Source organism: Euprymna scolopes, chromosome 24 (genome assembly GCF_053919585.1).
Source record: "Euprymna scolopes isolate OS-2025 chromosome 24, ASM5391958v1, whole genome shotgun sequence".
Taxonomy (NCBI): domain Eukaryota; kingdom Metazoa; phylum Mollusca; class Cephalopoda; order Sepiida; family Sepiolidae; genus Euprymna; species Euprymna scolopes.
Window position 1 is genome coordinate 7,686,617 of NC_136505.1, and position 17,222 is coordinate 7,703,838.

The 17,222-nt window shown below is 34.3% G+C and overlaps 1 protein-coding gene across 1 annotated transcript in view; it reads left to right on the forward strand.

The window, feature by feature from the left end:
• Nucleotides 1-17,222, forward strand: part of LOC145246576 (diacylglycerol lipase-beta-like) — a 138,684-nt gene that overhangs the window by 87,339 nt on the left and 34,123 nt on the right. Inside the window, exons 3-4 of the mRNA XM_080108187.1 lie at nt 4,045-4,228; nt 14,880-14,970. Coding sequence (XP_079964313.1) covers nt 4,045-4,228; nt 14,880-14,970 — 275 coding nt within the window. The remainder of the gene's footprint in view (nt 1-4,044; nt 4,229-14,879; nt 14,971-17,222) is intronic.

The following is a 17,222-nucleotide window of genomic DNA, read 5'->3' on the forward strand; positions in this document are numbered from 1 at the left end:
ACCTTATTGAAGGCCTTCGATATGACAAGGCCAATTGCCCTGGAAAGGAAGCTTTTGTCAAGAGATTCACTAATCCTATGAGATATAACCGTTAGCACATCTGCTGTAGATCTTGCAGAGCAGAAACCATATTGCATGTCACTAAGAAGGTTGTTTCTGCTGAGGTGGTTGACTACTTCTTTCTTTAATATGGATTCCAACAACTTACTAATGACACACAGGAGACTTATTGGTCTGTACTGAGAGGGAGATGCCTTTTTTCCTGAATTCTTAAATACAGGGCATACTGATGAGGTTTTCCAGGGTGTTGGGAAGCACTTCTTAAGGCAACGCTTAAACAGTTTTGTAAGTATGGGCGCAAGTTCTGGTTGAAGCTTTTTCAGCACTATAACTGGAATACTGTCTGGGCCAGTTGCTTTACTGGAATCAAGGTTCTTGATTAGCTTGGCGACCTCACGCACAGATATTTGTATGTTGCATAGGGTGTTGTCTGTTATAAGAGGAAATACGGGGAGTTGATGGTCATTGTCGCATAGGGTAGAATTAGCTGCAAAGTTCTTGGCAAATAGTCTGGCCTTGTCTGATTCTGACGAGATTGATGATGGTTGGGATAGAACGCACGCTTCTGTTCAGGATCCTGTTTGCTATTTGCCAAAACTGGTGGGAACCAAGCCGCTGCTCAGCTACTTTGGATTTAAAAGACTGAGCATATAGCTCTCTTGCATTTTTTTATTACTCTTTTACAGTGGTTGCTAGCAGTCCTGAAAGCAGCTTTAGTCTCAGTACATCTATTATGTTGGGAGCTATGGAAAAAGTGATTTCTGTGCACGATAGCAGCAGCACATTCTGGGGAGAACCATGGCTGGCTGTTAGGTTTTTGTTGGAATTTTTTGGATGGTATGAATCGGTCTATGCCTACAATTAACCATTCGGTCAGGTTTGATACTATAGAGGACACTTCCTTTTTAAACATGCAATGCAGAGGTAGATCAGATATGAATGTACGGAAGCTATCTCAGTCAGTCATAGAGTATCGATAGGTACGTCTGAAGACTTATTACATTTCATTTTTATTTTAACTGCTACAACAGAGTGGATGGAGGATCCCAGAGGAGATAGAATGGAACATGAACATAGCTCAGGGGAAGTTGTGAGGGAAAGGTCTTGAAGGTTTGCATACTGACTGGTAGTATCGGGCACACGGGTGGGTTTGTGAAGAATCTGAGTGAGGTCATAGGCAGTGGCAAAATCATGACAGAACCTCCCCTCGTCATCGGTCTTATTTGAATGGGTCAGTCATTCTACATTATGGACATTGAAGTCACCGCAAATGTGAATGTTAGCCGAAGGATGAGCAGACAAGATGTGGTCAATTTTCTCAGATATGCTCTTAAAGATAATAACCCCACTGTTGTGGGGGCGATATAGGGCAAATATAAATGCAGAAATGTAAGCTAGTGCAACCCGGAAGCACGTATAAGGTAAATTAGAGTCTTCTCTGGAGATATCCCTACCACATAGAAAGCCATCTTTAATGTAAGCACATATTCCATGCCCATGGCGATCTTGGGGGTCAGATTTAGATGTTAAGTTAGATTATCCTTTAATTACAAATTCGTCTAGGGAAGTGGTTGACCCTCTGCCAGTTTCACTTAGAAAGAATATGTCTGGTTTCGTCTCCTGTGATTGTGTTTCAACCTCTGGAAGGTTGGAATGTAGACCCCTGATGTTGGAGAAGGAGACCTGGTAGTAGGGGTCTACGTTGGAGGATGAGGTTCTAGGTTTATTCGTGTTTTTTTTTTTTAGATTTGTCATGTTGAGGTTTTGCGATTTATGGAGCTGGTCGATAGACTTAGTTTTTTTTGTAGCACATGATAAGGTAAAGCCGTAACAATTATCCACTAGTATGGCGTCGAGAGGCCCTACCAGAAACTACTGTATGGTCCAGAATCAATTCACCAAATGGCAATACAGCAGCCCCGGTACTTTGCACCTGCTGATAGGACAGCCTCCTTAGTGGTTAATCCAAGGTTCAGGTCCCTGACTATCAGGTGGATAACGTCAGCCCAGATGAAACGTTTACCTCCAGCACCCTTACTAGTGACATGCCCACAAGGATAGACATAGAAGCAGAAATTTTCCGATATCTCAGGCTACTGTTTACGAAGTACTACCGACCTGGAAAGCTGCTTTTTCTTCACCTTTTGTCAGAAAAATCACTCATTGGAAATGAGGACTGAGGGACAAAAAAGGAGAAGCGAGAGTTACTGGAGCTGCCGATAACACATCCACATGCATTATCTACTCTCCATTAAAAAAAAAAAAAAACGACTGTTTTATTTTCATTAGCTTTCTCTGTTAATTGTAAAAATGTCCCGGTTTAAAAGGATTTCTTATTACGAGAATTAATAGAGCATATCTTTAGGATTATTTAGATTTCTATTTTTCAAACGGTTAACATCGTGTTTTATTTAAATACCTTACAAAACAACACTTCTGTTTTCTTGTATTTTTGGTTTAAGAAGGAAATAATTATTAGCTTTTTTTCTTTTTTGGGGCAGGGGAGGGGTTGCAGTCTTGACTGTCATACGGGCGGTCAGGTTTCGATCCTGGCATGAAGTAGTTGCCTGTCTAGCTGCACTGATGAGCTGTGATACAGCAAAACAGTACTGTATGTGGATGACTATAATGCTCCTTATCTTGAGTTGAGCATATCGAGAAGTGATACATGATATACCATTAGCATATTAAGCGATGCTTTTTATGTAAACAAATCGAGCTTAGGTATTTGGGCAATGTCAAAACATCGGTAATTCAGTACCTGAACAGCAGCTGCCATTTAGCGTAATGGTTAGCAGCCTTGCCTGTCTAGCTGCACTGATGAGCTGTGAAACAGCGAAACAGTACTGTATGTGGATGACTCATATATATATATATATATATATATCTCAGCAAAAATGAATTACAAAAATAATACATATTAAAACCTATATAAATAAAACAGATGTATATCTGTCTGTTTGTGTATAAATATTTAACCGATAAACTCTTAAACTATTGGTCACATATCACTGAAATTAACAGGAAATAGTAATAATGCAGCAAGAACGGTTTATAATGAGTAAACTCTTTGTTTGGATGGATGAATAACGTGTACAGGCATATATCGGCAAGTTGAAATGCAAAATGTTCATTTCAACTTGCCGACATACTTCTTTCTGCGCATGCCCAAATTCAATTAATTTCTTCAAATCGTTTCATATTAAAACTTTCTTACTTATCCGTCGATAGTAACATTAGAAGAGAACAATGCTGAAGTTATGTTTTGGCTTCAATTCTAGCTGATAACATTCAAGTCCTTTTTTTTTAAACTTTTGAAATCACTAGTATATTTTATTACACTATATTCAATAAAGAATTGACGGTAATAATAAATACGAAATGAATTACATGAATTAAAATATATTTCAGCATATTTTACGCCCCCTTCCCCTGCTAGTAAACAAATAAACACAGCAATTATATTAAATTTTTCAAATTCATATGTAAAAGCAAAAAAATTATTCTTACGAAGATACTGGTTTCAGCTGCTTTAACCACCATGATATTTGCAATAATATTATTACTACTGATACCAAATTGTTCAAAGTTGGGTGTGGAATTTCTCAAGCTAATCTAGTTTCCCGGGCAACGCCAGAATATGGGTTAGTTAGTTGCACGCATATGCACGTTTTGTATTAAGCTGATTTTTGTTGTTGTTGCTAATATTTTCACGAATAATATCAAGCTCGTTAGTCAAACGGTCTAAGATGACAACCACATTAAGTGGCTTCTCTATTAAGATGCAAGTTTGAATCCTATACAAGTCTTATTTTTCTCTTTGTGATATTCTTTGTTTAATCTCTAGCCCTGTGGACTAAATACATTGTTTTAGTGATATTACTCCGCCCAAACATTAAAAAAAAAAAAAAAATTGCAGCATAATGTGTATAATGCTATCAAAAATAAATTCCAATATAAAAAAAATTTATATATTTTTTCCAGGCACTATCTGGGCATACGGCAAGATTTCTGGCTGTACCTCTTACGTAGCAACTGCCATGAAAATTTATGTGATTGGCGGATGGATTTTCTTCTTCATCATTTCAATAAGCATTGTGTTCTTCTTTGGATTTTTCCAGAAACGAAATGTTGACCAGGAATCTTATGTTAAAGTTTGGGAAGAAAGGTAAAATCTTTTAAAAATATTTTTTTTGAGTTTTTAATTCTGAAATCATATTTTAGAATTCAAACTTAATTCGTTCCTGGTGACAGTTTAAGTTTTTAAATCTCTGGGTAAAAGTACAGAATAGTTAACACTCAAGAACTCGTAAACCAACACAAACAAAAACATAATTTATATAAAACGCATTTAGATGGAATTCTCTTCCGAACTGCCTACAAACAACAATTTTTCTCTACAAAACAACCAAACTAAACATCATGAATAAATATTTGAAAATATAAAGAACTTATAACAATTTTTTCCAAAATTACGGGATTCGGCATTAAATAAACTGAAAAAGGGTTGATATGCCATAAAACAAAAGAACCAAACCAATTATAAATGCTTTTCAAGTAAAACAAAAAAAAAAAAATCTAAAAATAAAAGAAACTTGAAGCAAACTCGAGAACAATTGTTTTTCTATTTCTTATGGAGTGTCTGGTTTCAACAACTTCATCCTTGAAGTTAATGCACACAACAGGAAGCAGGAAATATGTTGATAGTGCTGCTAAGCTAACAGACCCTCAACATCCTGACACTGAATATGGCTTCAGTTGCATAGTTGGTTGTGGTGAACTAGTTTGTTTTGATAAGCTTATCTTTGTATGGCACTGGGCCAAATTCGAGGTGGAGAAGATGCTTGCATTTACTTGCTTCACAATCCCAAAATGTGACACGGCAAGAACTCGTCTGGCTACCACCGTTGCAAAAAAATATTTTCTTTGTTTCTATGAACAATTTCTTTCTGAGAATTTCATATCTGTGGGACACAATACAACGAAACTGTTTCCCTGTTGACTATGATAGTTGTCTTCAAGTCTAATGTCAACAAATACTTGTTAAGCCATCCTATTAATGAATCAAATTCTGCTCTTTCTACGAACAGTTTTCAACCCTCACATTTCAAAATCCGACCGACCCTGGTGCACTAGTTTGTCCTGATAAGTTTATCTTAGTACGACACAGGGCCATATTGGGGGCAGAGGATTTCATTTACTAACTTCCCAACTGCCAGATGTGACACAAAGATGGAAAGTGGGGGAAAAACCAGTTGTGGCATTTTGATCGATTGCAAACATAACTGTACGTATCCATCAGCATTCCCCAGTAAAACGCCTCAGGCGATTGGCGATAAACCATTTCTGGAATAGAAGATAATGCCTATTAGGACTGCAGACCATACCATATCCTGACGAGGAAGGGCTTGATGTTAAGTCTGTCCATAGATTGTTAGAATGATGACAAAGGCGAATTTATGCTAGTATACTTGGCATACACTACCATTATAACTAGGAAAAACAGATTTTGTGCAAGGATCAAAGTGTAGTATCTGTTCTGCTTTTGGTTAGAGGAGAAAAATCTTTTTAAACTGAGGTAATTATTTTTCTGTTCATATATTTGTACAGGATTCACTCATATACGAATTAACAGATCATTATAAATTTTGGAACAAAAACATAAGGGTTGGTAATGTGGGCTATATTTAGTTTTCTGCAAAGTTGGAAAAATGTAGGTGGAAGCCCTTTGAAAATTCAGACACCTCAGATTTTTGTGAAATTCAAAAAATAATTATTAGACATGAATGAAATAATTGCCAAAATTTCAGTTTCTTTGTCGTATAATATGTTTGTAGAGTGCTTAATATAGGTGCAACCTTTCATTTAAATTTTTTTAAAGATTTGCATTAAATTTAATCCATAATCATCAGCTACCATCCTTTAATGTTTTATTTCTTAGGCATTTTCTAAAACCAAAATAAAATACTGGATTTTTTCTAAAACCAAAATAAAATACTGGATTTTTTCTAAAACCAAAATAGAATACTGGATTTTTTCTAAAACCAAAATAGAATACTGGATTTTTTCTAAAACCAAAATAGAATACTGGATTTTTTTCTAAAACCAAAATAGAATACTGGATTTTTTTCTAAAACCAAAATAGAATACTGGATTTTTTTCTAAAACCAAAATAGAATACTGGATTTTTTTCTAAAACCAAAATAGAATACTGGATTTTTTTCTAAAACCAAAATAGAATACTGGATTTTTTTCTAAAACCAAAATAGAATACTGGATTTTTTTCTAAAACCAAAATAGAATACTGGATTTTTTTCTAAAACCAAAATAGAATACTGGATTTTTTTCTAAAACCAAAATAGAATACTGGATTTTTTCTAAAACCAAAATAAAATACGGGATTTTGATCAAAATTAGAATAACGGTTCTAGACATGATATTTTGTATCAGGCTGACAAAGTTCTTCCGATTTTTTACTTTTAAATTCAGATGAACATATCTCAGCTCAGACAAAAATTTATTGATTGAAATAAGAGCCATCAGAATAAATACACTTTTGCCCATACAAAACAAGTGTATTTATGCCAGTAACGTAAACATTTTACATTCTGGTGGCAATGAAGTCACTGGAAGCGTTTTTTATATCGCTTAGATTTTTTTAAGCGCTTCTCATCCAGAAAGTTGTCAAGATGCTTAAAAAATGGTAGTCTGTAGGTGTGAGGTCTGGAGAGTATGATAGATGAGGCAGTTTTGTCACCTAATTCGTTCAACTTCTGCAGAGTCAGTTTAGCAACATGCGGTCAGGTATTGTTGTGGAGAAGAATTGGGTATTTTCTGTGGACTAATGCTGGCTGAAGTTTCTGATGCATTTCATTCATTTGTTGACGGTACTTTGCCGTAATGGTTCTGCCTGCACTCAAAAAACTAATGGATTAGACCGGTCACAACCCAGTCAAGGAACAAGTCATTCTTGTTGCATAAAAAGGAAGATAATACTTCATAGCAGCATTTCTTTTAGCTGTCGTTCAATTGGTGAGACAACCATTTATCAAGTTTTTTGTCTTTCCAATCTCTCTCAAGTGGTTGGAAATCATTGTATATGTTACGTCTGATTCAGAAGTAAGCTCTCTATGGATTGGCTTCGATTAAGGCTCTTAATTGATTTTTGTCAACATCTGATGGCTGAGCATTACACTCATCATCTTCAAGACTCTCATCGCTGCCACAAAATTACTTAAACCACCATTGTATTGTGTGTTCAGTAGTGGTTCCTGGACCAAATGCTTCATTGATATTGCAAGCTGTTTCAGCAGCTTTTCAATCTAGCTTGAATTGAAATGAGAAAATTGTGCGAATTTGCTTTTTTTCCATTTTGTATTAAATATTCTGAAAAGACATTTCTTTTAAAACAATTGTAATTTAAACGATTAGACAGATGAGAAAACACTCTTTAAAATGATATATAAAGTAACGTTATTATAATGAAAACTTATTTGAAAATATATCATTTGAAATCAAAATCAAAAATTCTGCAAGAACTTTCTTCTCAACCATTAGATGATGATTTTAATCTTGGTGTGAAGAGATGAAAGTCATGCAAAGCTTCCAGTTTCTATATCAAGTCTGGGAAAGAGTCAACCGAAGTCAAAAAAAAAAAAAAAGTAATTGTAGGTAATGACCTATATTTGTTAAGCTTGTTCTTAAAAGGTAACTTATATCCAATGGGATAAATGTCACCATAAAAACGTCTTCAGTTGTCATGATTTATGACATTAATGTGGCAAGTAATGGATTAGTTTGCAAAAAAACAAAAAACAGATAACATCTCAGAAAGTGAAAAAAAATATTGCTCCTTTTTAAGCCATAAAATCAGCCAAGGGATAAGTCCCCAACCTGCAAAATGCTAAACTTCACTTTAAAAATGTAGACAATCCTGTTCTACTGCAGTGCAGATATCCTAATAATCATCTCTGAATTAAGCCATGGTGGAAGCAATAGATATTTTAAGAACTTCAATATGTTTCACATTGTCTGCCAAACTCCAGTCTCTGTCACATCAGCACACTGTTGTATTCTTGTGCTCGTTTTGCAACTAATTCTGAAGAATGTGCTCTGATGAACTTTCTTTATTTGCGCATCTTCAATGTAAATATATCCAACCAACCTGAAAAACTACAAAAACTAACCCCCCCCTCTTTTCTGTCAAAATCCCTAAATGCTGAAAGATTTTCTACTTCTCTCCTTGAACCACTTATTTTTGAAATTCCCTGTTTCCCCAACTATGCTATGATGCTGAAATTTAAATGTAATGTGAACTAACATCTTACTTTCCAACTTGGGTTTGCCCCTAAAAATCTGACCACCATCACAGTAGCTCCTTAGGTATTAGTAGCAACATGCCTTGTTTGGGGGGGGGGGCAAACAAAAATATAAAAAAAAAAACTAAAACCAAAAACAAACATTTTCTGAGAAAATCCTGAGTTATTGTTTAACTTGGATGTTTAACGATGGAAATGAAAAGACACTTATAAAAATGATACAAACTCATTATTATTTGTGGAAACTTCCTGGATATTTGTCCGAAACAAGATGTTTTCTTGATATTATGTTAATCCTTTATTCCATTACCAGTTGCACTTCTCGGTGTGATTTTCTTTTTAATAGGATTTTGAAAGTTAAATTTATTTATTATGATATCGTTTAGTTTAATGTGGTTTAAGAATTAATCAAATTTCTAATATTTTAGTTTATAACAATTTGCTTTAAGTTAAAAAAAACAATATTATTTTTTTAAAAATAATTTATTTATCTTAAATGAATGAATGAGCTTTTACTTTTTTATTTCTTTTTATTTTTAATTTTTTTTAATTTTATTTTTTATTTATTTATTTATTTTTTTTTTTTGCGTTCCCTCATTCCTAGTTAAGCAACAAGCTATTTCAGCCATTATGGCTTTTGACCCAAAGCTGATACCAGCATTCAATGGCAATGAATCCGGACACTCAATAGTGGAGTGGTTGGAGAAAGCTGAACTTATATGTTAGCTGAGTGGGATGAAGTGCATCGAGTGCGTAATTCCAATGCACTTGTCAGGCACTGCATATGTCATGTATCAGCAATTAAGTGAGGAAAAGCAGGTGGATTTCGACTGTATAAAGAAATCCTGGTCTTCGGGATTGCATGGACAAACTTGTTCAGGACTGTGCTGCTACGTGTGATATAAATATATGTACATATTTCTCGTTTTTTTTTTTTTTTTTTTTTTTTTTTGCATTCTATCTTCCCTCATTCTAAATTTTTTGATAATATCTAAAATTGCAAATGTTTGATAATATCTACAATTGCAAATGTTTGATTTGATCTTCGTCTATCTGGATTGGTCTTCCAGAACGAGGAGTGTTATTAAGGGCAAAATTTAATATGAATATCAATGTACAAAACCCCCCAAATTTATAGGAGTATAGATAGATACAGATACATATATGAATTTAAAATAGAAAAGAAGCAAAAAAAAAAAAAAATGCTTAATTTGTCTGTTCAGTGAGTTATTTTTTTTGACTTGTGAGTCCTCACGCAAGGATAAGGGTTTAATGAATGTAAGGTGGTAGTGTAGTAATCGTTAATGGTGTAAATTGGGTAGAATTTGATTATTTATGGGAATGGCTCAACAAGAATTTGTTTACATTGGATTTGAAGGCTACCATGTCGTATTCTACTGGGAAGCAGGACAGTAGAACAGTGTTCCACAGGTGGATAGTTCTGGGAAAGAAGCTTTGTTCATGTAATCTATGTTTGAATTTTGGCACAGATAGAAAGTGGGGAAAACTGTATATAGTTATTATGCCGAGTGTTTTTTGTGAAAGTTTGGCGAGGGGTGACCATAGACTGGAATTCAGTTGAGCACTTGCCATGAAAATAACGAAAGAGTTGATACAGACTCACAATGTCTCTTCTGTGGGGAAAGAGGTTGCATAGAAGAGAAAATGGAATTACCTACTAGGTTTCGAAACTGGTTTTGAACTCTATCAAATCTGGATAGGGCTCTCCAAGCAGCTCTTGCCCAGATGTAGCAACAGTACTCCATTTTAGGGAGTACCTGGCTGTTATGCAGATAGATGATTGCATCAGCAGTGAGATACCTCCTAGAGTGGTAGAGTGATCCCACCATTTTTCCAGCGATCTTGGCTACAAATTTGATGTATGTGTTCCATTTCAGATCAGGATTGAAGGTCAGTCCTAGAAGCTGTCAAGACACTTCTCCAAGACGAGAGCCTTTCATTTTACTCTATCAACTATTTTCGGATGTGAAGTATATCCCTCCAGCTTCCAGTTAATGTTGTGTATTCAGAACAGAAATATGGATTGTTTTGTCAACTTCCTATTGTAGTTAATCCATTTTTAAATTAGTTCTAGGCTGTTTTTGATTGTGGAGTATTATAGTTTGGTTTCCAGATAATGTTAGTTCATCAGGAGAGAATACACACTGTTTCAAGGCCAACCTCTCAACAACTTTTTATGCGTACTTGCCCCCATCACTAGTGTGAGACTAATATTATCTTAATTGCAAGTAAACTATTCAAAATAATAAAACCGTTTAATCTGTAGTGGGTTGTAATTCAGTTAATGTTTAGCATCTTTAGTGTTTAAAAGTTGCGTCTAACATATGCATTGTTAAGAGGCGCTCTTATCGAAAGGAAAGAAGAATGTAATAAATTAAATAGGTAAATATATATTTGTCTATGTGAAGGCATGACTATACAAAGAAACTGGATACTGTTATTATCGTAGCCTGTTATCATTCCATTCAAATGACCTTATGTAATGGTTAGGAGTGCAGATTGTTGGTATTAAATTAAAAATTGGAGCAAAGGCAGACATAGACGGAAGATTGTGTGCAAATAAACACTGCACCACTCCTATATGAAAGTGATATAGTGTTTATGATCACAAATGGTGGCTCTGATATACCTGGTTCAAATTCTGCCAGGGATACTGTATCACTTTCACTAATATCCTTACTTTTCATCTGGTTCCATTTTATTGGTCCCCCGACAAAGGAGGGATTGGACCTAGTAATTCACTCCTGTTCATTTGTTCTCACTTTTCTCAATAACCACACCTCGGATTTCTTAAAAATTTTGCACAAACATTAGTCATGGTGAAAGTAATTTTTTTTTTGTTATTCAGAACCTTTCAAATCCAATTTTTCACGTAGACTACAACTTGGCTCACTGCAGTCAACATTTCCAACATACAACTTTGTCATGATTGACATGCGCAATGTCAAAGCCATCATTTTCTTCAATGACAAATTAACAGCATTCGGGTCAAGGATTCCACCTGTGCATGACAAGTTTTCCTTTTGTTAATTCATGCTTCTTGCAACCTTCAGCGCACCAAGGAAAACAGTGTCTTTGCATAACATGCATTGCACAAGGTATGTTTCACTCGGAATTCTCTTTCCAGACTTATTCACTCATGGAGGGAACCCCACATACTTGGCTTGTTTTTCTTCTCTTCTGCTTTCTTGTTTTTTTTCTTCCTCTTCCTCTCTGGTTCTGGATATGACCTTAAAAGACATCCAGTGGTGAGGTCCCATTCGGGGAATATGGAGTTGCCTCATAACTTTGATTCCTCCCAGGACCACTTTGGCTGGGAGTGGTAATACCTGTTAAGGCAGCTGGTGCTACCAGATCAGGCTGTCTGAAGATACTGGTTTCTTGAACAAAACTGCATCAAACATTGATTTTATATATATTTTTCTTTTTTTACAAAAACTCAATCATGTTCTACAAAGTCAAAAACGAATACAAGTTTTCTGCAAAACAATCAAAACAAGTACCATAAATAAGATATATAAAAAAAAAAAGTTGAATAAAAACTTTTTTACAAAATTACTGGATTTTGCATTAAATGACCGCAAAAATAATATACTGTAAAACAAAACAACCAATCATCTTTCTGTCTGGACTTTTTTCTTTCTTTCTTTTACACTGTACTTTTAATAAATCATTCTCTCTCTTCTTTCTCTCTCCTACACACTTTGGATCTTTCCTTTGCTAACATTCATATTTTTTATTAGTGGACCAAACACATTTAAAATTTTCCTTAAACTGTTATTTTTACACAAAAAGCTAATTTTAATGGAATTTAAATGATTAAAAACTAATTTTAATGGAATTTAAATGATTAAAAACTAATTTTAATGGAATTTAAATGATTAAAAACTAATTTTAATGGAATTTAGCAATTTCAAAAGATAATTTTAATGAAATTTAACAAATTTAAAAGCTAAAATGAAGTTAAACCAGATAAGTTAATATTTTCATTATTAAAAAATACAGTCTTCATCACCCACTCTTCCAAAATGAGATTCTACTTTTTTTTAGGCAATTCTATGGAAAACACTGTAAAAGTTGACAGAAAAAATCTAAAAAAGAAAAACAATTACTATTGCAGGATCATTTTGGCATAACATGAAATGATTGCAAATTACAGCCATTCTAGCATTTTAGGACAGCTAACTATTTTTTTTTTTCTATAGGAAATACATTTTGTGCATTGTTTTTTTTTGGGGGGGGTCTAACTTCTTGGCAATTATGTGTGGTTTTACATTTTTTTTTTTTTTTTTTTTTTTTTGAAAGAGGTTTGCCACTCAAACTTAAATTGTAGGGTTTGTAAAATTGTTTTGAGGAGGTGGTTGCCAGTTGGCCTTAGTGTTAGTGGTAAATCGAGTAATTATTTATTTTTATTAAACATTCAGCATAAAAAAAACCCTTACCTCCTCCCAAAATGCAAAGAATTTATTTCTCTTAGCAAAACTTTCTTTTGATTGACTATGTTAAAAAATTAGAATAGCGTGGAAGTGGGAGATCATTTTACATCAAGTTTCACATACAAGTGAGTTGATGGCAGGTTGGAAAATTGATGGTGGTGCATGACTAGGAAGAGTTTGAGATTTGTAGCAGTCACCATACATATTATTTTGTCTTGTGGATTAATGCCCTCTTGCTGACTGATGTGGCCATGTACTGACCAGTCAGCTAGTAGGGCGTATTAAATCTTATATGTCCCTTAAGGAACTAATTACCTCTGTGAGGAACTAGTTAGCAGAGGAGCTCAGACCATCAAAGAAGACAGATTTCTCTCCTCTCATTCTCTGTCCACTGAATCCTCTCAGGTTGAAACTACTTAACTGAAGATCTCCACTCGACAACCTGAAGACATTTCAAGTTTCTGTCTCCTGAGACGAGAGCATCCTAGAACTTTCTATTCCTTTTCTTTCTTTCACCTCAGACACAGTCACTCTTCTTTCAAAATAAACCTTTTTCATTGTTTTGTTCTAAAATTAATTACTCTGTGCTTTTGTGTCGCAAATTAATCTTTTGTTAAGGCTTTTGTGCACTCGCGCATAAAACCTTCCTTTTGTCATTGCACACTCACATCCTGAAGTCGGCCTGGAGGTTTTGCCACTGCATTCCAACAATGCTGGTTCAGCAGAGATGCAGTTGGAGATTGTACTTCACTGTAGACACCTGCCAGGGGAATCCATTGATCCTAAAAACTTAAAACAATTTCTTTTTCATTCCATGTCTCTTGAATATGTAAATAATGAATTGGCGTAAGACAAAAATGTTCAACACTAAATTCTCAGAATATTTTTGCCAATGTAACCTCTCACTTTTCTTAGGTGTGTCATAGCTCAATTTTTGGTCCCTCGACAAAAGGAGGGTGGACCTGTAAATTCACCCTTGTCTGTTCATCTGTTTGTCTGTCCGCACTTTTCTCAATAACAACACCTTGGAATTTTTGGAAATTTTGCACAAACATTAAACATGATATCAAAAAAAAAGTAACAAAATGGATTTTCTGCGAAAACTCTGGTTGCCCTCTAGGAGTGCCTTTCGGGTTAAAATGGCTAAAATTGACACTTTTGTTGCTTATTAAAAAAAAAATTGATGCTTTGGATTTTTATAAAACTTTCTGAAAAGTTGTAACTAACTGATTTTTGTATAATTTTGTTTGTCTATACTTTGCAATAACTCTTGGGTGTGCCCCAAAGGCTCTTTTAGGACTAATAAAAACACTCCATTTTTGGGATATTTTACCATATTTGTCCAAAATTTTATCAAATTTTCTGTATATGTCTATTTAGCAGTTTTGCATGGTGCTGGACTCAAATTTAAATATGTTAAGGCGTTGGGGACTTTTGGGACTGAATGGGGGGGGCAAATAATGGACTTAGTCATTTCTTTTTATATATGGTGCAGAACTCAAATTTACATATATTAATGCCTAAAACTGTACCGTTTGTTCATTTTCACCAGGATTTGCAGACTTTTCAGGCTAAATGGAGGCGGGGCAAATACTTAGTCATATTTTTGTGACTCGTTCACTGTGTACTCATGGGGGACCATGTATGCTTTACTTGTTGTCATATCTATTTGACTCAGTTGTCAGTCTCTGCTTATATCGATTACACTGGTAACAATGGCGTCATGATTATATGCTGCCTCTGTTTGCATATTGCTAGCCTGGGAGGATTATCTCATGGCGACAAAACAGATATTACACCCCTACTTCCCTCAAAGGAGGTAATGCCTGGAAGGATAGTATCATGACCACAAAACAGATACTATGCTATCTTCACTTTCTGAATTTAGTCCGAAATAGCACAGCAAACTGAACTGAACATTAAGATTAATAGTAATGATAGTATAGTTACGGTTTCAGACAGACAGATACCAAATCTCCATTAGTAATCGGTGTTCACTGTTTTATCTGAATTTTTAATTTTTTTTTTTTTTTTTTTTTTTCAGATGCAACACTTTGTTTTGCTGTAAATCAAAAAAGGCAAAAAATCAAAATGCGCTTCAGGATGTTGCAAAATTGGTTGCACCATTCTTTGCGGTAAATACATTCTTAACGTTTTTTTTTAACTTTAAAGTCACCACTTATAAAGGCTCAAAGGCCACTTGAGGATAAGGATTAATGAATGTAAGGTGGTAATGTTGTAATTGGTAGAATTTGATTATTTATGTGGACAGCTCAACAAGAACTTGTTTACATTTGATTTGAAGGCTACAATGTTGTATTCAACTGAGAAGCAGGCAAGTGGAACAGTGTTCCACAGATGGGCAGTTCTGGTAAAGAAGATTTGTTTATGAATTTATGTTTAGATTTAGGCACAGATCGAGAGGAGGGGAAATCGTTTTTTTTTTTTTTTTTTTGATTACCATAAAAATCCGTGTGATATGTGTACATATTTTCACAAACGTAAAATACACTCCCGGGGTGGGGGTTGATCTATAAAAAGGCCACTCGAGGATAAGGGTTAATGAATGTAAGGTGGTAGCATAGTAATCGTTAATGGTGTAAATTGGGTAGAATTTTATTATTTATGAGGGCAACTCAGTAAGAATTTGTTTACATTGGATTTGAAAACAACCATGTTATATTCAACTGGAAAGCAGGCCATTCTTGTTAAGCCGTCCCCATAAATAATCAAATTCTATCCAATTTACACCATTAACGATTATTACACTACCACCTTACATTCATTAACCCTTATCCTCGAGTGGCCTTTTTATAGATCAACCCCCACCCCACAAGTGTATGTTACATTTGTGAAAATATATACACATATATAAACTACACAGGAATCATTGAGTTGCAATACACCAATGACAACTATACCCTAGCCCATACTATTGAAGATCTACAGTCATCGGCAGACAACTTCTCAAGAGCTTACATTAGGCACCGCCAAAAATGGCCGCAAAATCAAGTTGTTGTTGTTTTTTAAAACTAAATTACATTTATTAAAATCCATTATTTCTGAGTAACTTTTTTTTTCCAGAAAGATAAAACCCTGAATTTTATCATATAGAAAACAGAATAATGTAAAACTTTTTCTACTATTTTTAATTAAATTTTAAATGTTAAATTTTCCCAAAAAGTTAACAATTGACATTTTTGTCTTGCACAAAAAACGTACTTAAATATTAAAAAAAAAGGGTTTTTGAAATAATTTATTTATTTATTTATTGTCTAACTACGATTTAGGATGATTTTCTAAGAGAATATGCAAATTTATTATAATATAAGTACCTGAATTTCAAATAATTCCACTTATTCATATAGGTAACCAAATATTTCGCGTTGACGTAGAGTTCAGATCGACTCTGTTTACGTTTTCTTTTGATAAGAAGAAAACTATGGAAGACCAAACAGGCCAAAAAAAACTTATTTTTCAGTGACGAAAATTTCAATGTATTATTAAGCTGAGGCTGGCCAGTACCAGATGGGTGACCATTTGTATGAGTTTGGTTTTTAATGTGTATGTGTGTGGTGGCCAGGCTCCCCAAAATGGGGGGGGGGCAATTTAAAGCAGAATAAAAAAAAAAATCATTTCAGCGCGTTTGGTCCACCGTAGTCGAAAGGCGGCAAACGTTTTCAAACGAGATCGAAAAAAATGATGCTATTTTTAACACAAAGGGCGCAATATTTATCAAATTTTTTTTTTGTATCGATTATTCAAAGCATGCTCTGTTTAATAATGGTCATACATTATTCGGCTCGCTAAAAAAAAATTGTTAATTTATTTATCAAAAATTTTAAAATGGCTTTTTTCGTATAAATATTAAAATTTTTTTTTTTTTTTTTGTTTTGCTTAACTTAAATTAATTATTTTACTTAACATATTCACCGAATTTCACACTTCAAAACTCAAAAGCGGGATAATTAAACACAATCGAAGTTCTGATATTCAGACGTCAAAATAAGGTATGCAAACAATTTTTTTTTTTTTTTTTTTTTATCTATAATTCTGTGCCTTACAACAACACAATATGTTTTGTTCAGTTTCAGATGATTATTTTAAGCATATTTGTTCCCACTTCAAAACAAGGGGGGGTTTTGTAAGTAAAAAATATATATATATCAATATCGTTTATGAAAAATAAGTACACTGTTATAAAGTTCATTCTTCTCCTAATAATCGCTGAAAATTTCGTATTGATCGGATAATTACCTGATTTTTGGTAGATTTTTAAAAAGACTGTCCGTCAAAAAGTACTGACCTGCCCCCCCAGTTTTGGCGGTGCCTAGCTTACATGGAATATGGGCTCAACATTAACATAGCAAAGTATTTCTCTAACCTC